This window comes from Perognathus longimembris, chromosome 11 (assembly GCF_023159225.1).
Source record: "Perognathus longimembris pacificus isolate PPM17 chromosome 11, ASM2315922v1, whole genome shotgun sequence".
In the NCBI taxonomy this organism is placed as follows: domain Eukaryota; kingdom Metazoa; phylum Chordata; class Mammalia; order Rodentia; family Heteromyidae; genus Perognathus; species Perognathus longimembris.
The window spans coordinates 67914138-67934994 of record NC_063171.1 but is presented as its reverse complement, the minus strand read 5'-3'; the positions used below and the strand labels follow the sequence as shown (position 1 = coordinate 67934994).

The window sequence follows — 20857 nt, the reverse complement described above, 5'->3', positions numbered from 1 at the left end:
GAGTCCCTCATCTAGACTCAGTCAACCACAAATCAAATATATTTGGAATTGAACATGTACATCTTTCTCACCAGTATTCCCTAAGCAATACCGTGTGACCTTTTACATATCTGACATTATGTTAGTGTAAGCAACTATATGGAAGGATATATTGAACTGTATGTGGTTATTATGCCCATGTACATTCAGAACTTGGGCATCTGTGGACTCTAGGTTGCATAGCAGGATCCTAGAACTAATTCCTTGGTCTCAGGGGTAACTGTACTCATCTGTTATCAAACTATCAGTCCATTTTAAATAAAAATTGTTATCTGAGTTTTCCGCAAATTTTACTTCAATGTGCTAAGTGTAAAAGTCAGTGTTTTGGAGCATCATATGGAAACTTTCAACTGCATCCTTCCCATGTTTAAAGCTTCCTTCCTGGCCAGGCACAAGGGCACACACCTACAATCCCAGAACTCAGGAGGCTGAAACACAGGAATTGGAGGCCAGCCTAGGTCACCTACTGAGGCTCCCTACCTCAAGAAATACAAATAAGCAAGCCTTTCCTCCTTTAACCAGGACCACATCCCATCCAAGTGAACTCTAGTCCAGTTATGGAATGCAGCAGTGGTCTAGGGTGACAGGCCACACACAGGTTTTGGCATGTCAGGTTAGAAAGACATTTTCAGCTCCACCTTTTGCTATTCTACTGCATTTTTTGATATTATAAACTGGTTAAAGTTCAAAATCATTCATTTTAGAAATGTAGACTGGATGACAGGAATATAAATTAAAACATAAATGAACCAATAACTGTACTTTCTGGGATACAACTGAGTCTCTACAATCTGGGCTTATTTATTTATGTGCATTGAACAGGGACATTCATAAGCCAAAGGTTAGTTAACACAGAGGGTCTATAGTTAAGCCAATATCAAAATTCTTAAGTTATATGAGTAGTTACTTAAAATGCAGTATTTATTCACTTTTGGTTTTATTTAAGGGCCTATTAATTAGTAAGTATTAATTATAGAGTAGAGAAAATGACATTATATAATGGTGTTCTATAATTTGTTAATTTCTTACTGTTGTACAAAGCTAATAAAATATTTCTCAAATAAGCTAATTAAAAAAATGGAAAAATACTTGAACCAAAATATGAGCACAGACATCAACAAATTAATTGGTCTAAAGAGACCACATAAAGAAATCAGTTGTTTTGAGATAAAAACTAAAAAAGTTAAATGTAAAAGTTAAGCTACTTGTTTTTATTAAGAAATAAAAAGTCGGGGCTGGGGATATGGCCTAGTGGCAAGAGAGCTTGCCTCCCATACATGAAGCCCTAGGTTCTATTCCCCAGCACCACGTATACAGAAAACGGCCAGAAGGGGCGCTGTGGCTCAGGTGGCAGAGTGCTAAGCCTTGAGCAGGAAGAAGCCAGGGACAGTGCTCAGTCCCTGAGTGCAAGGCCCAGGACTGGCCAAAAAAAAAAAAAGTCCTCACTAAAGTCTACTTTCTCTATATGGCATAAAATATACAAAATTTTAAAAGTATCATAATAATGCTGTGGTTAATATATTATGGCAGTTACTAGGCTAGATAATTAAAATTAAGTTCCAGAGATTACAGAATAGTTGATAACACTAAATTGTAATCATTTAGAGGAGTTTCTTCAGCTTTTTAAGGATTAACTGACCTAGGATAACAATTTCTATTTTTGTTTATTCTTCTGAGACGAGACTTGAAGTCAGTAGCTGCTGCTTTCATTCACTGGCTGTGGCTCTACTACCTGAGCCATGAAATACCAGGTTCCAATGGAGCTGTACAAAAGTGGTACAGAACACTTTTTTTTTTTTTGGTGGGGTGGGGGGCGGTCATGGGGCATGAACTCTAGGCCTGAGCTCTTCAGCTCAAGGCTAGTGCTCTACCACTTGAGCCACAGCGCCACTTCCTAGGCCACTCATTAAATTGGAAAACCACAACACAATATTGATAGATCAGCAATAAAACTATGCTTTTAAAAGTAAATTATTCTTCATAGCAAAAAAAAAAATAAGATAGAAATGCTAACAGCTTCTTAGAATTTATACCAACGTATCCACATGTTCATATTCACCCAATGTATTTTGAAGAGCACTTACCACTGAATTATTTCTGTGATCTGGGCTTCCCAATGTGCAACTGATTCCTTCTTGTCTGCTAGGTCTCTGACCTCTTCTTCTAACTGCTGGTTGCGCACACTTAAGTTCTCATACAGAGTGGTAAGCTGAAAGGCAGGTATAAGATGTATGACTTTTAAGACCAGTATTTCTTCAGTACTTGTCTTGATAATTATTGCATACCCACCTGGGTAGCAAATTTGGTAATAAAGTCTACTCTAAAGTCTTCTGTTTCATTGTTTCTCTTTGAGCCCTATGATGAATCAGTTCTCTTTGGGAGTATTCTTCATTTACCTGAAGAATCAACCCAATTCTACAGAAAACAAAATAAAATCCTAAAAGCAGCCAGAGAAGACACATAATGAAAAGTCAGACTAAAGCTGAATTTTCAGCGGTTATAGAAAAAGCCGGTAGTGGCGCTGTGGCTCAAGTGGTAGAATGCTAGCCTTGAGAAAAAAGAAGCCAGGGACAGTGCTCAGGCCCTGAGTTCAAGCCCCGGGACTGGCAAAATAAATAATAACCAGAATAAAACGAGACAGAGGCATGGCTCAAGTATGGAGTGTATGCCTAGCAAGCACAGAACCTTGAGTATTGATTTTAAAAAAAAGAAGAGGAAGGGGAAGAATGAGGAGGAGGAAGATGAGATGGAGGAGGAGGAAAAGGACAAGGAAGAGAAAGGGAAAAAAGGTAGAGGAAAAGAAAGGGAGAGGTAGGTAGGAGAAATTCAGAAGAAAAAGGAATGACATCTTCTAAATGCTGAAATAAAGTAACTACCCACTTAGCATTTTAAGCACTGTAGAGAAACAGACAAAACAGACTGAAAAGGCTTATCAAATCATTATACTGCATTTGCTTATTATTAACATGATTAAATTCCACAATTTTCCTATAATAGTCTATATTTAAATTTTTATAGTCATATTATTTAAATAAATGAAATAACAACCCACTTGGAAAAAGTTTGAGCATTGTTAGTTTTACTATAATGGAAATAACTAAGAGTTACACACTAAAGTTCTTTTTTATCTTTTTCTTTGTTCTTCCTGGTCCTGGGGCTTAAACTCGGGGCCTGGGCTCTGTCCCTGAGACTCTCTGTACTCAAGGCTAGTACTCTACCAGTTGAGCCACAGTGCCACTTCCAGCTTTTTCTGAGTATTTTATTGGAGATAAAGAGTCTCATGAACTGTCCTGCCCAGGCTAGTGTCAAACTGCGATCCTCAGATCTCAGCCACGTGAGTAGCTGGGATTACAGGCGTGAGGCCCTGGAGCCCGGCTCATAAACCATTAACAACCAATCATGCTACTTATTACTCAGCCATGTTCTAGATATTTTACACAATAGCTTTCTAAGACTTCACAAAATGAACAGCATTCTTTCTCAAGCAATTAGCAAACTATTTGTAAAACACTTTAAATGTGTGGGTATACTTTAAAATGCTAAATAATCTAATGACAAATAGTGGAAGAAAACTATATGAAAACAAAATTCTTGCCAATTGGATTCAACAACCAAAAAAATATACATATGCAATATGATCAAATGAGATTCACCCTAGGAATGCAAAGTTGACTCAGTATATGTAAACCAATAATGCAAAACAATACATCAACAGAAGCAAGGACAAGAACTACATGATCATCTCAATAGATGCAGAAAAAGCTTCTGACAAAAATCTAACACCCTTTTATGACAAAAGCTCAGGAGAAGCTAGGGATATATGGAACTTTCCTCCATTTAATAAAGGCTGTATATGACAAACCTACAGCCAGTATTAAGTATATAATAATGAAAATCCAAAAACATTTCCTCTAAAATCAGAAATGAAACAAGGATATCCACTCTCTCCACTCCTCTTCAGTATAGTACTGGAATTTCTAGCAAGAGCAATAAGGCAAGAGAAAAACATAAAGGGGATCCAAATAGGGAAAGAAGCAAAACTATTTCTTTTTGAAGATGACATGATGTTCTATTTAAAAGATCTATAGTCTCCTCCCCCAAGCTACAAGAGCTGATCTTAAACAGGTTATACAATCAACCCACAAAAATCAGTCATTTTTCTGTATGCCAACAGTGGGAAGATTGAGACTGAAATCAGGAAAGCAATCCCATTTGCAGTAGCCTCAAAAAAAAAAAAAAAAAAAAAACCCCAAACGACCCTAGGAATTAACTAAAGATGTGAAGGATCATTATTGTGAAAAAATTTCAAAACTTTGATAAAAAGGACATTGAAGGACTAAATGGAAAGACCTTCCATGTTCCTAGATTGGAAGAATCAGCATTTTTATTGGAAACCGTATATACTGGTATTCGAAGTAGGAAATTGAAAGGGAATACCAAATTTGAGAGACACAGGGTAAAAAAAGACAAACAACTACAAAAGCAGTACTTGCAAAACTGTTTGGTGTAAGTGAACTGAACACCTCCGTGGGGGGGGGGGGGGAAGGGAAAGGGGGAGGAGGGAGGGAGGTATGAGGGACAAGGTAACAAACTGTACAAGAAATGTATCCAGTGCCTAATGTATGAAACTGTAACTTTTCTGTACATCAGTTTGATAATAAAAATTTGGAAGAAAAAAAAAAAAGAATCAGCATTTTGAAAACAGCAATATTGCCCAGAGCAACTTACAAATTCAATGCAATGCCCATCAAAATCCCAAGAACATTTTTCAATGAAGTGGAGAAAGCAATTCAAAAAAATCACATGACATAACAAAGGACCCAGAATAGCAAAAGCAATCCTTACTTAGCAAAAAGAACAGGGCTGGAGGAATATCAATAGCAAACTTCAAACTCTATTACAAAGCCATAATAATAAGAACAGCTTGGAAGTGGCACAAGAATAGACCTGAGGACAAATGGAACACAATACCCAGAAATGAACCCACAGAACTATAACCATCTAATATTTGATAAGGGAGCCAGAAACATAGGCTGGAAAGAAAGACAGCCTCTTCAAAAGATGGTGCTGGCAAAATTGGCCATCCACATGCAAAAAACTGAAACTAGATCCTTATATATCACTTCGTACCAGAATCAATTAAAAACAGATCAAAGACCTCTATGTAAGGTCTGACACCATAAAAATACTACAGGGAGGAGTAGGGGGAACATTAGGGCTCCTAAGCACAGGTCAAAACTTTCTAAGTAAAGATCCAGAATCACAACAAATCAAAGAAAGACTGGAAAAATGCAATTGCATCAAACTTCAACGTTTCTGCATTACAAAGGACATAGCCAACAAGCTAAATAGAAAGCCCACAGAATGGGAGATTTTCTCCAGCTATATATCAGACAAGGGTCTAATATCTAAAATATATTTAGAGCTCAAAAAGTGAAATCCCCCCAAAATAAACTCTTAAAGAAATAGCAACCAAATTAATAAATGGGCTAATGACTTAGAAACTTCTCAGAAAAAGTAAAAATTACCAATAGACAGGAAGAAGTGTTCAACATCTCTGGCTGTAAAGGAAATGCAAATCAAAACAACACTGAGATTTTACCTTACTCCAGTTAGAATGATCAATATCAAGAACACTAACAAATATTGGTGTGGATGTGGCCAGGGAACTCTATTACACTGTTGGTGGGAATGTACCCTTACTTACCACTCTGGAAAGCAGTATGGAAGTTCCTCAAAAAACTAAACATAGAACTACCCTATGACCCAGCAATTCCCCTAATCGGCATTTATCCAATAGAGCACCAACAAGGCCACACTAAGCTACCAGCACAACCATATTCACTGCAGTATTATTCACCATAGCCAAAATATGGAATCAGCCCAGATGCCCTTCAACAGATGAGTAGCTCAAGAAAATGTGGTATATATACACAATGGAATTCAACTCATCCATCAGAAATAATGGTATTTTACTATCTGTAAGGAAATGGAAAGACTCGGGAAAATTTATTAAGCAAAGCCAGACTAGGAGGAGCATAGGTTTCATGGTTCCCCTCATTTGTGGTAGCTACAATGTGCCTATAAATCTACAAGTAAATAAGTACCAGGAAATGGGTACCTCCAAGAGGGGAGGGTGGGGCCAAAAGGAGAGGGTGGGGATACAGACAAGAATTCATTGTATATACCACAGAATCGAGAAATATAAGGGAAGGCGTGAGCAGAAGGGAGGTGAAGATGTTGAAGTGGCAACACATATCAAGATGCAGTGTACACATAAACTGCTTTATTAAATGGCCAAAAAATTCAGTACGTAACCTAAAACTAAGGAAGGGAAGGGGAGGGCTACGAGGGGTAGATGAGAATGTTGAAAAGGGTGACACTGCTCAAAATGCACTGTATTCATAAATTGTTTTAATGAATGGCAACTCCTTTGTACAATTACTTAAATAAAAATATTCAAAAAGTATAAAATGGGGCATAGTTCAAAAAAAGAAAAAATACATAAAATTGAGAAAGAATGGAGAATTTCTATTTTACAACTAGTCAAGGTCTTTCAATATGCTACTGCAATAACTAATGAACACAATACTTTTATTGGAGGAAAACACCAGAAATCATTTATAAAATGCAATTAACCAACTCTTCTCATCTAAATGTAAGTAAGATTATTGACACTCCTGGTCAATATTAATATTTTTTACAACTGTTTTGTTAATGACTGGTCAGTTTGAGAACTCTGAGGAAAAAATTTCTTTTTAAGTATTTGAAATGTTGTTCATGCATATAACCACTTCTATGCTTTATACACAATCTTCTACACTCCAGCTACAGGTTAGACTGTGTCAGTTTTTTTGTGTTATCACATACTCCAGTATCATTTCCAGATATTATCGGTTTTCCACTACAAATATGAAGTCACCTGTTATAAATTCTCCAGGCCTAACTGCTCCTGCTTATACCAGGGCTAGTCTCAGCCTGAATGTGCCCACCAGCCATCCCAGAAAACAGCAGCAGAGAGAACAGAAAGAGATGGAATAAAGAAGACCAAAAATTAACTGAGAAAAACTCCCTCGAGAGGACTACTGTCACGAAGAGTTGGGACAGAAAAAAAATCTCTGCATCATATGAGCTCCCACAACTAATAATCATACTCACAGTTTCTATCATGATGCTTAATTAATACAAGTGAGACTGAATCACTCACCTTATCAAGTTCACTGGTCAACTTTTTATTTTCTTCAGTTAGTAATAATTTTTCGCGTTCATACTGTTGTTTGAACTCATTTTCAAATTCTTCTCTTTCACTTTGACTAATAATCGAAACATAAAAAGAAAATGAAGCAATTGAACCAAAGGTAACTAAAAACCTAAAATTATTTTTACTATAGCTATGTAGTGCCTCACAAAAAAAAATATATTCCATGGATTTAAAATACTGTAATGCTGACTGGTTTTCATCCATTTGGCTTTACTTTTAGGGTCTACTAAGGGCCAATAAGTTGTTTTGGACTTTACAGATAGGTCCTGCTATCACAGAGCTTACATTCCAGTGCAAGGAAGATGAGCAACTAAAAGCTAATAAATGAGCTTAAGAAATTCATTTCAGAAGTGATTTCAGTAAGTACTATAAAGAAAATAAGGTAATGCCATAAACACTTATCTGTGATGAGATGGCTGAGATTGTGTAATCAGGAAAGATTTCACTAAGGCTAATAAATAAGCTACATTTCTAAATGAATATCAAAATTATCATTTGCCTCATATTCATTGAAGTTAAAAGATAAACTTAGTCTAAGACCAACTTAGGTACTTTTCTTTGTATATCGTATCACAATAATTTTACCAAATTTAGTTGGAAGTACTTACTTAAGATTGGGCCAGTAACTCTATAACCTTACTAATCTTATTTAAAATAGTATCTATGCTTTTACAAATAGCTAAAAACTAATTCATATATACATTTAGATATTTTTCAAAATTAATTCTTAAATTATCTCAAGTATATAGGAAAACTGTAAAAATAGTACAAGGAATCCCTGCATTGACCATTTTGTTAACTGTTCCATATTTTACTTCTTTCCTTTACTGTTTTTGATTATACTAAAAGAGAGCCCCATAGGAACAGCGGTTTTTCTTATCTGACTCATCACTGCTACATCTTACTCCCCACAACAGTGCTTTGCACATAGCATTTCTAAAATATAATTTCAAATGAATGCACCAAAATGAGTAAAATTGGGCTTCCAACTTAAGATGAGAATGACAATGACATAAACTCGGTCATCTGAAACCTAGACACCTGAGTGACTCCTGCCTCTCGTTTCTCATAGCCAGTCATGGCATCCTGCAAGTTCTTTCCTCTTCAGAGACCTTGGGAGCTCATTATACTCTTCCACAAGCTCCCCATTATCATCTGAGTCCGTCAGCTGAGTCCGGCAAAGCTGGATGCCATTCTCCTCCTGCTGTTTCCATACCATTCTAACACAGTAGAGCACGTGGTCTTTCCAAAATATAAATAGAATCGTGGCATGTTCCTTCAATGGTCTTAGGATAAAGTCAACTTCATAACCTTACCTCCATTTGTCTTTCTGGCCTCATTTCTCACACTCTATGACCTTTCTGCTATGCTAACACCGCAGTTAAGCGGCTTTCATTTTCCCTATGTGCTATGCTTCCCTTTGCCTTCAGGTCTAATAACATTCTGCTCTCGCTGCCCTGGCACGCTTCTCCACTACTTTTTTCTTATTTCTTATGTCTCAGCTGAGAAGTATTGTCCAGGAAGCCTAACTGTACCAAAGGAACTTCTTGTGTGCTCCTATATCTATCCCACTTGCTTTCTTGACCTGCTGTACTCTAATTTTCTATTTACTAGTCTTGACTTTGGTCTTCTTGAGAACTGAGGTAGGTCTATTGCTTATGTATCTGGAGCATTTGACCAACACACAATAGATGCTCAGTAAGTATGTACTAGTGGATAAACAACTTGATTCTTACGTTTCCCTCCTTGTTTTTTCCAGTTTGTCTTTTAAAACCAAAATTTCTTTGTTGAGAGCAAGTTGCTGGCCTTCTGAATCATGTAGTTCTTTCTTCAGGTTTTTAATCTCATTTGCATGGATTCCTTCTCTTTTAGATATTTCTTCTTCATAAAAAATACTTTTCTTTTCCAAATCAGTTTTCAGTTTGGTTATCTCTTGCTGGTGTTCTATACTGCATACTCCTGGTGAGTAACTAATTTGTTTCTGCTATAGAAATAAGAATAAAAGATTAGTTCATCTGTAAAAATAATAAGATAACAAATAATTACTCCTTCCTGTATGGGTATACACATATCTGCATACCATTTTGTACATGCTCTCACAAAATGTTTTTAAGATTATTATTTACCTTCATACTTTGATAACATTTTCCTCAGTTTATAATCCTTTGTGGTTTTTATTTTCATGGTTATTGTTTTATTCTTTTTTTGTATGTGGTACCAGGGGTTGAATTCACAGTCTCACAGTTGCTAGACAAATGCTCTAACACTTCAGCCTTTTTTGCTTGCTATTTTTCATAAAAGGTTTTGGCATTTTCCCTAGGAGAGGCTAGACCACAGTCCTATTGTGCTTCCTGCACAGCTTAGATGGCAAATAAGTTCCACTATGCCTATCCTTGTTGGAATGAGATCTCTTAGAATTTTTAGACCAGGCTGGCTTTGAACTTCAATCCTCCCAATCTCTACCTCAAGTAGCTAGAATTACAGGCATGAGTCACCGTACCAAGCTCCTTTGTGGTTATTTTTTAAAAGCCTTAAAGCCAAGCTTATAAATGTACATTCAAATGAACATAAATATAAATATATATTAACTTCCTATTCATACTTGTTTCACATTTCTTGAATTTCTACTTAGAATTACTGTTGATACATGAAGGAAAACTCCCACTGCATCTCTTATCTGGCAAGGAACTATCAGAAAAGTTTAAGCACATTCACGTCTTTAAATGATTAAAATGGGGGAAGAGGTAGACAAGCCAGAATACACAAAAAGAGAATAGTAATAAAATGTGTGTGTGTGAGAGAGTGCACGTGTGCCAGTCCTGTGGCTTGAATTCAGGGCCTTGGGGCTGTTCCTGACCTTTTGTGCTCAAGGTTAGTGTTTTGCCACTTGAGGTCCAGCTCTGGCTTTTTTGGTGCTTAATTAGATTTGAAAGTCTCACAGACTTTCCTGCTCAGGCTACAATCCTCAGATCTAAGCCTCCTGAGCTAGGATTTTAATTGCAAACCACCTATACCCAGATAAACATTTTTCAAGCTAAAAAAGCATAAATGTTCAGGTTTATTAATAAGAGAGCAGGAAATGGAGGACACTGTGTCCTTTTTGAGAATAGAAAAGCAGGTAATAGTAGTTAGTTGCTTTATGGTTAAAAAAAGACAAAAAACAATATCCTACCTTCTTCAACTGGGAGGTATATAATTGAAAAAGAACAAAGAAATAGATGCAGGCTGGAGAAAATGTCCAGTGGTGCACATGTGGGTTTTTTGTGCCCTTATTGTTTGGTGCCAGTCCTGTGACTTGAACTCATGTTCTGGGCACTGTTCCTGAGCTCTATTTTGCTTAAGAACAGCATTCTGGGGGCTGGGGATATGGCCTAGTGGCAAGAGAGCTTGCCTCGTATACATGAGGCCCTGGGTCCAATTCCCCAGCACCACATATACAGAAAATGGCCAGAAGTGGCGCTGTGGCTCAAGTGGCAGAGTGCTAGCCTTGAGCAAAAGGAAGCCAGGGACAGTGCTCAGGCCCTGAGTCCAAGGCCCAGGACTGGCCAAAAAAAAAAAAGAACAGCATTCTACCACTTACCACAATTCAACTTCCAGCTTTTTGGTACTAAATTGGAGAAAAGATTCTCACTGACTTTCCTGCCCAGGCTGACTTTGAACATGATCCTCAGATCTCAGCCTCCTGGGTAGTTAGGCACATGATTTTAACTTTTTCTTCACTCCTGTCAGATATAGACTGTCCAATGGCTTGTGAGGCAGTGTGGCAATGGAAATAGCTGGAATCGGGAAGAGCCAGGATCAGTCAGCTCCTTGCTCTTCTCATCACCACAGGAATACCAACACCTCAATCGGCAGCCTGCAGACCGCACCACTCACACTTTCCTAGTGATCTAAGGAGCATTTCTGTTTTGCTCTCCTGTTTAGTAGTTGGCTATCTGATGGTAACAAGATGTATGAAAACTTTCCAGAAAAATTTCCCTAAAATTTAAACTTATCAAAGATTCAACTAATCAAAATTATAATGCATATTGAGTACTGGTTAAGACTGCAGCTGGGTACCTGTGGCTCATACATGTAATCCCAACTGCTTAAGAGGCTGAGATCTGAAGACTGAGGTTTAAAGCCAGCCTGAGCAGAAAAGTCTTTAAGATAGATTTATAAATTATCTATCTACATTCTGAATAAACTAGGTTACAGTTTACATGCATGAGAAGATAGATTTGATAATAAGTTGTTAATAAGTGCTGCAGTTACTAGCAGCATACTACGCCAGTAGAGAAGTACCTAGAATTCCTGAGATGATATTAAGTTGATTCTGATATTTCTGAAGTATATAATACCATTTACAACTATTTGCTGAGCTCTTAGGATGTATAAACTTAAAAATGTGCAAACATACTTCTGGCATAAAATAGGATTTTACAGATGAGAAAATTAAAGGATGAGGAGACTGGTGCAGGTACTCTGATTCATGAGGTGGTACAAGAATTTCCTATCAAAGCAACTTTAACTGAAATGTGCTACCCTATTCTACTATCATAAGACCCTAACTAGCACAGTATTGGCACAGCTACATTTAAGCCTCCACTGACTCATTGACAAAAAAACAGGGGTCCCTGGATATCTATCACAACCAAGTACTACCTATTCAGGTAGGCAGGCAGTCCTTCATAAATACCCTAACTCTAACTCCTTTTTACTAAGCTCACACTCCTCACTACACACAGACTTTCCTTCTCTTCAGCATGATAAAAAAAAACTTAGTGAGAATTAAGAATGACAAGTTTGAAGGAGAGCAAGTTTTTACTCTACACTAAGGAAAGTACAAAAGCTAGCACTCCTGTCAAGCCTACAGAGAAGAAAATACAGAATGTGAAGCCAAAGATACCTTCAGTCCTTCTAGTTCATTTTCCAGTTGCTTTGAGTAGTGCTCGCTTTGCTCACGCAGCTTCCTGTCTTTAGACGCCTCGGCCACTAGAGCTTCCCTGTGGACTTCCAGCTTGAAAATTAAATGAAGATTTCAGAATTACAGTTGTTGTTTTTATCTCATGTGTTGAAATTCAAATAAACATATACCACTAAACTATAAAAATGACTCTCCAAACACAGAATGAGAAGCATAGTTTTTCACTGATCTCAGAAGGCAGCTTCCATCACTGCCCATGGGCACTATGAAATCTGCCTAACTACTAACCTCTTTTTTGGCTCTTTCTGTCCTGCGCAGTTCTTGCCTTAAGCTTTCAACTTTCTGCATCACTAGGTCCACCTCTTCTTCCTTATCTCGGACATGTCGAGCAAGTTTCTGTTTCTGGGTGTGTAATTCTGTTAGCCGCTCATTGATCTCCATGAACTCCTGCATGGCCAGTTTCCTCTGACAGTGTGCGTCTTTCAGCTCTTTGGATTGGTTTTTTAATCGCTCACTAGCCTGGACTAGTTCCTACAGTTTTATAAAAAGAATATATGTTACCAATTCTGCAAACTGGCCATCAAAGTGCCATCATTAAGCCAAGAAGAATCAAAATGATTCATCTAAGGACATCATTAAATGATATGAACTACCTGTGAAAAGTTATGAAAGGCATGGGGCTCTGTTTATATTCTCTAACATGGCAAGTAAAAGGAAGAAAATGACTTAACCTTGGTTCCATAAATGAGAGAAAGGGAACAGAAGACATATCAGTCAAAATAAATTTTGATGTGATAGTCCAAACACATCCTGAACAGGATTTACATGGTTGTGACAGATACCCACATATAAACTTGGTGAATTAAAAAAATTATTAAATAATTACAATTTTTAAAAAAGGTTTTGCCTTTCCTTCATGAAGAGATTAAGATCTACACCAAGAGCAAGTAAAAAACAACCTAAACTTGAGACACCCTGATTCAGAAGCTAAAGTAATGCCAGTCAGGGCAACTCCCTAACTCACAACAAAAGGAATGCGCATCTTCTTTGGATGAAAGAACTTCAAGGAAATTTCAACTTTTCACATACGAAGAGCTAACAGATAAGAGCTCACAAAAGCAGACACTCAAAGACTCAAAGAACAAACCTCTTTAACAAAACAATAGGAACAACAGAATAAAGTGAGAAAAGTATTTGGGTATTAGAATCATCAGATATCAACATAGGATTGTTGTGTATGCATTATTTGAAGAAATAAAGTATGATAAAAATTACAAGATGACAAGAGAGTATTAAAAATTACCACATGGGTTTGTAAAAGAACTTTATCAAGCCTCAAGAAATGAAAACGGTATGTGTTAAAATGAAAGACATGGATCCATCAATATAGAAACCTCTATATTGATGAAGTAAGCAAAAGGGAAAAGAAACAAAACCCAGAAAAATTGAAACTGGATAATATCAGAGAAATAAACTTAAAAGAAATGCATATGTATATGTTGTATGTTTGACAAAACACTTATTCCCCACTCATAATTAGATTCAGAACAGACATAGGAAGTAACAACAACAACAACAACAGAAATAGGAAGGCATTTTCAAAGAGACAAAAAACTAGTATTGTATGACCAGAAAAATTACTTTTCAAGTATAAAGTTTCATATATACAAAATTAAGAGTTTATTACAATCAGAGCTTCACTATGAAAATTTTAACTATTTCAGGAAAAAAACATTTTAGAACTAGAATACAAGAAAAACGAAGGACCAAGAAACTAGTAACTATGAATGTAAGCATGAAAAATGTATAAGTATGATTATATTATTAAAATGTCTAGTTTTTACATAAAGGAAATAACTACTAAAATATTTGTCAAAAGCAGCACAAAGGTTGAGAAGAAGTAACAGAATTAAATGCCCTTATATTGCTTAGGGGGAGTAGCATAAGATATTAAATTTTATTTAATCATTGTAAATATACATGGCAAAATATCTAACTCCAAAAGAATAGAAAATACAATATGAACCAAAAGACATATAAAAGGATTTGACAAAGAAGTTCTTGAGATTGGTTGTACACAGTATGCATGAATACTACTAACCTACATACTTCAAAACGGTTAAGATGGTAAATATTATGTGACTTATATTTCACATTACATTTTTTAAAGAAAGGAAAACACAAAGGAAGCATAGCAAAGTTATGACAAACAGAAAGCCAAAAGTGGTAGAAACATACCTATAAGCTATAAGTTGTAACCATAGCAGATATGTAAAAGGACTAAACTCCATCAGTTAAATGTACTGATACGAGATTAAGAAACAAAATCTAGACTTCAGCAGGATAAGTATATAACTAAATTATCACAAAATTCAACAGGCCTGAAAAAATATAATTCTAGAATTCTGTTAATTTTGTAAGATAGTCTTAAAATATATTAAAAATAAATTACTAGAATTTCAGAAATATTTGATAATACATCACTATGACTAATAATTTCAATTTTTAATTATTAATATTTAAATCAAGCAATTAGATAGTGACTATGAAGAATTTTGTGAAAAGTTCTCTACAAGCCTCATATATATAGAAGTTTGTGTCCTATATTGAAATGCACACTTTTCAAGAATATGCATTGAATATTTTTCAAAACTGAAATTAAAGTCTCAACTATGAAAGTCTAATAGGTTTCAAAGAATAGATATCATAGGTCAATTTCTTTAATAACATTGCAATTAAAACAATAAATTAAAAATAAAGATACATCCGACATAGAAAATTGTAAAATACTTAAAAGAAATTCATTTGTTAATTAAAAAATCATAGACTAAAATACTTAAAAACTCAGTGATTCTTAAGAAGTTAGTAATAGATCAGTAAAGTAACATTTTTCTGCAACATGAAAAAATAATAATAATGTCTAGAAATGGATGTAACAGAAAGAACAAAAAGGATCAACAAAGCCAAAAGTAGATTTTTCAGGTGTTGATCCAGGGAAAACATGCAGTCATAGAAAATAAAATAAGGAAAGAAAAATGGAGCCCATAAGTACAAATCTAGAAGAGGACAAAGGAGTTATCAGGAAAATATAAAAGAATTCCATACAATATATTTGTTACATTATAAAATAAACAAATTCCCAGAAAAACGTATTTATCAACATTGTTTTCAGTTATTGAAGTAACTGAATCAATAACTATCCAAACTGCCCATCCACACAGCTGCGTGGGAGACGGAGCCCCAGTGGTCCTCCCAGTGGCTCCTCCAATGGAGCACTCCGCCTATATCCACTGCCCAAGAGCACAAAAAGGAAGCAAAGCGGCCTCCAGCCATCCTGACACTAGTATTTTCTGAATATGAAAAAAATCAAGAAGGTAAGAGAAAAAATTGTAAGCCAATCTCACTCATGAAAAACAGAGGTCAGGATTCTTTTTAAATGAGCAAATCTTTTCCAGTGATGCACAAAGTTGACATACGTCAACTTTTGGTGTAGATTCTTTGTGTCGAAATCCAGCTCAATCACTTTCTATCCCAACTCAACTTGAACAAGATAACTCCTCAGGGCTCAATCTTACCATTAGTAAAATGAGAATGAAACATAGTCATGCCACATAACCTGAGTGTCTGTGATAAAAATTAAACAGTATCAAGATATATTTATAAAGCACTTGTAATAGTGCTAAAATAACCTGCAACATAAATGTGACATATACCACTATTTAGTAAGTAATACATGAGAAATTTAGGCTTAACTCAGAAATGGAGCAGAAGCACAAAAATCTATAAATGTAAGTCACTATACCAATCCCTCAAAGGAGAAGAACCCCATCAATGGTTATACAGTTACATCAGTGGCATGTAGTAATATACATTAAGTCTGTTCAATACCCATTCTTAGTAATAAAAAAAAAAATTACTAGCAAAATAGGAAGAAAATGTCATTCCCTAAACCTGATAGGAATTATTTACTAAAAACTTCACAGAAAATATTATCACAATAAAATATATAGGGTCAGGAACTAATAAAGATGTCTGCCATTACCATTTCCATCCAAAATGGTACTGATTCCAACTAATGGAGTAAGACCACAGAAGACAAATAGCATGAAAATTCTAAAGGAGGTATTATGCTGTTATTATTTGCAAAAAACTTTTTACTAAAGTCAAAAGTATGTCCCATTATTAAGAGTTTAGTGATATTAGACCGTGTAAGAGAAAAATCAGTAATAAAACATAACATTTAAAAATATAAAAAATAAAAATAAAACAATAGTAAATTTAAAGAAAGGCAAACAAGACCTGATGAAATTTTGGAAAGACGTTGTAAATGACATTAAACGTGTGGGAAGATACCATGTGGATTAAGACTGCAACTGAAGGGAACCAATACTTGTTCTGCACTATGAGCCCTTCAGAACACGTTTTTGTTTTTTGCCAGTCCTGGGCCTTGGACTCAGGGCCTGAGCACTGTCCCTGGCTTCTCTTTGCTCAAGGCTAGCACTCTGCCACTTGATTCACAGCACCACTTCTGGCCATTTTCTATATATGTGGTGCTGGAGAATTGAACCCAGGGCTTCATATATACGAGGCAAGCACTCTTGCCACTAGGCCATACTCCCAGCCCCCAGAACAAGTTTTACTAAAACCTGGGACATGGACTGAATGAAAATCATAGGAAGTAATTTATGACTAATTTGCTAGTGAGAAAACTCCAGAGATTTATCTTTTATAGATGAGATGTTTGCATTTCAATGTGAAGTGGAGGCAGTCTGGACATTGGAGACTTACTTCTCTGTAAAGCTGGATACTATAATATATCTTACATTCCAAAGACACGGAGAAGGAACTCAAAAACTTTCTCTTAGGATTTTCTAAAACTGATTCAGAAAGGGGGTTGTAGAATAGTGAGGGGCAGGTAGGTGCAGCTTTTCTCCATATTAACACCTGAATAAAAATGTTTCCAGTTCAGCTGGAAAAAAGTGACTCAAGACTAATTCCTAGCTACTTGGGATGCAGAGATCAAGGGATGTCTAGGCCAACCCTAGGCAAAAAAACTTGGTAAGACTCCTTCTCAATCATGCATGTTATCCCAGCTTGGGGGTGAGGGTGTGGGCATGATCACCAGTCCAGTGGCAGAAGCCTGTCATCCCAAAGACATGGATAAGCATAAGTAGCAGAATGGAACCCAGGCCAGCCCAGACACAAATCAAGAACCTATCTTGAAAAATACCAACAGTTATTTTGCTACACCCTGGTATACACAGCCCTGAGTTCAAACCCAACAAACTACCAAAATATGTTTCTGATTCTTCCTTAGTAACAGAGACTCCTTGTGTGTAGGGTTTTACTTAGTTTTATCCAGCCAGCGTCAGCCAATTATCAGTTCATTCATTGTCCAGGAAGTAGAAATAGGTACATGGGGAACCATGTGTTTATCATATGCATACAATAATCTGCTCTGCTCTGCTCTTCAAATTTGGGGATGCACTCAGAACAATACTGATAAACATACATAGTAAGAACTGGACTTAACATTACAATGATGTCAATTCTGAAACTTAGCTACAGATTCAGTGTAATTTTAACCACAATGCCTTCATGCATGTATGTATGGCACAGGTAGGCTAAGCAACAATACAAAAAAGAAGGTATATTTACTAAGTGAACAACTGGTAAGCTATGTAGGGAAATTGGAGTCTTACCTCATGTTATACCAAAATAAATTTCTGGTGGTTATAACGACATAAATATCAAAGAACAAATTCTTAAAAATTAGGATAGAAGCCAAGCACTGGTGGCACTAGCCTAGAGAAAAAGAGCTCAAGGACAGCACCTAGGCCCTGAGTTCAAGCTCCATGACAAACAAAAAATAAAAATAAAAATAAATTAGGATGGAAATTTTGGAGATTTTTTAACCTCCTATTTCCTACAGTGACATAAATAAGTATATATAAATTAAAAATACTGACAAATTTAATTACGCAAACGTAAGAGCTCTGGGTAGAGTCTTTGTTCAGTAGTAGAAAGCATTCCTAGCAAACACAAAGTCCTAGGCTCAAATCCCAGTACCTCGGAAAAAAAAAAAAAAAAAAAAAGTAAAAAGACAAGTCACTGACAGGTATCTTTTTAATATTCCTAACTACTGAAACGTTATTATGACCAGAAATTTAAGAATTCTTATCAGCCAATAAGAAAAAGACCAACAATCAAACAGAAAAAACTGTACTAAGGACACTTAGTACTGTACTAAGGCACTTCACTAACAAAAGAATTCAAATAATGAGGTCAAGAAACCTGACAACTTCAGTAATTAGAGAAATGCAAGTCAATACCATAGTAAAATCATTTTAGTCTTAAAAATCTCAATTTACTATAGTCTGGTCCAAAGTAGAACCTAGTAATGAAATATTGTTGAACACAGAACCTCCTATACATCACTGGAAAAGATGCAAAAGATGTTATACTAGGAGCCAATCTGACATTATCATAAAGAACAGAGTGTTTGCTAACTTAGAAATGAGCAAAGGACATTTCTCCAAGGAAGACAAAGAAATAGCCAATGGTATATGAAAAGGTGTTTAATATCAGTAATCATAGAAATTAAAATCACCCAGCAGATAAAATAGCTATTATTAAAAATAATAAGATAGCACAAGTTGGCAAGGACATGGAAAAAATGAGATCCCTCTCTACAGTCTACAGGCTATTAAGTCACTTAAAATCGGTATTGGAAAAATGTTTCTTTTCAGCACTACCCATCTCTCACTAAAAAGATCCTAGCATTGAAATTTACTTAAAACTGCCAAAAATACCTATTACAATAAACTGAGAATTTCATTGTTATTATGTTAACTAAAATTGACTAATGCTACCAATAAATATAAGCTAATTACTAATATTACAGCATTACTCTGAAAGCACATACCTAGGAAGTGTCAAATATTACAACAATGGCTATCAATTTAGATGATCTATACAATCCACTGTTTAAAACTGCAGGGAGGGAAAATAAAATGCAGTCTTTATTTTCTGTTTTTTGTGTGTTGGTCATGGAGGCTTGAACTTGGGGCCTACTAGGGAGTGTCCCTGTGGTTTGTTTGTGCACTCTACCAACTGAGCAACAGCTCCATTTTCAGCTCTTTTGGTAGTTAACTGGAGAGATAAGAGTCTCACAGTACTGGGCTGGCTTTCAACTGTGATCCTCAAGTCTCAGCTTTCTAAGTCGCTAGGATTATAGGCATGGGCCACAGGAGCCTGACTCAAATTCAACCTTTAACAGCTCTACCTAGTCCTTTTAATTAACTTTTTTCCGAATGATCAAAATATTATGAACTTTAAAAGCAAAAAAAAACTTGTTTTATTTTTACTTTCTTGTTTCTTTTCTTGGAACAAGACTTACAAATCTTCCCAGCTCTAGTGCAAAACTGCCTGCCTAGTAGGCAAAGTACCTTGAGTCTTTTTCTGAGGGACTTCATTCTATATTCATCAATGCATTGTATCCCATATCCCTGAATACAATTTGAATTATACTATGAACTACTGATCTTGTATTTGCATTAGCCAGCATCAGTCCCAAAAATTTTTTGTTTATTAATGAAAATCATAGTGCCTAGTAGCATGTAGATCAAGTACTTACCCTACTATCTTAAATATTACTTTTCCATTGAGCTGTATTACCTACAATCTTCACTGTGAGTAAACATCTCAGAACATTTCTGATCATGTCTATTAGCCTTTACACAAAGTTCTTATGAAAAATGACTTTAGCTTGTTTAATCATTCTGCTTTGAAAGAAAAACTTAAATTTTAAAAAAGTAAATCAATGAACAGATTTTGAATATTTTGAGAACATTTCCATCAATAAATTACAATGAAAATTTGTCCATACTTTTACTTTAGACACAAAACAGATTGTACTGTTCTTTTACTTCTTCATAATACTTCTATAATAAATTATTTAACCAAATTCTCTAATGAACTTTCCAAATGCACAAAAGATTCTGACCTTTAAGGCCTAAAGAATTTTAACAAGCATTAATAGCTAATAATCAAGTGATATACATTCAGTAATTCTTAAGCTCTTAAGCCAAATTTTTAGAAGGTAAGTATTACTGTTGTAATTCGTGTTTTTGTTCTTCTAACAGTGCATGGCGGAAGCAGGTTTACTAACACACTCTACACATTTACCTTATTCAGCTCTTCCCTCTCCTGTTGTAAGCTCTTGATTTGTTTTTCACAAGCTTTGATTTGTTTGAGAGCATCATCGAGTTCCCGCCTCACAGAATTAGCTTCTTCAAGTTGCTGCTCCAAACGACTTGATTCTAAAAACCAAAGAAACATTTCTTTTACTATTTTTTAAACATACAGAGTTGGGTTACGGTTACATATGTAATGTAGTGAGTACATTTCTTGTCAAACTTGTTACCCCTTTCCTTATTTTTCTCCCACTTTCCCTCCCCCCACAGACACTCCCCCAAGTTATAAAGTTCATTTCCCACTTAGTGTCTTGTGAGTACTGCTGTTGCACTGGTTTGCCCTTTGTCTCACCCTATGGTTGTTCCTCTTCCCTTCCCTAATTCAGATAAATGTATATACAATACCCAGGGTACCAAAATCAAACAGTGACAACAAGGGATTAAACCCTAGGGGAA

At 35.8% G+C, this 20857-nt stretch overlaps 1 protein-coding gene across 1 annotated transcript in view; it reads right to left on the bottom strand.

The window, feature by feature from the left end:
* Positions 1-20857, bottom strand: part of Cdc42bpa (CDC42 binding protein kinase alpha) — a 172787-nt gene that overhangs the window by 67212 nt on the left and 84718 nt on the right. Inside the window, 6 exon segments of the mRNA XM_048357522.1 lie at positions 2124-2248; positions 7247-7352; positions 9037-9284; positions 12189-12299; positions 12495-12737; positions 20394-20527. Coding sequence (XP_048213479.1) covers positions 2124-2248; positions 7247-7352; positions 9037-9284; positions 12189-12299; positions 12495-12737; positions 20394-20527 — 967 coding nt within the window.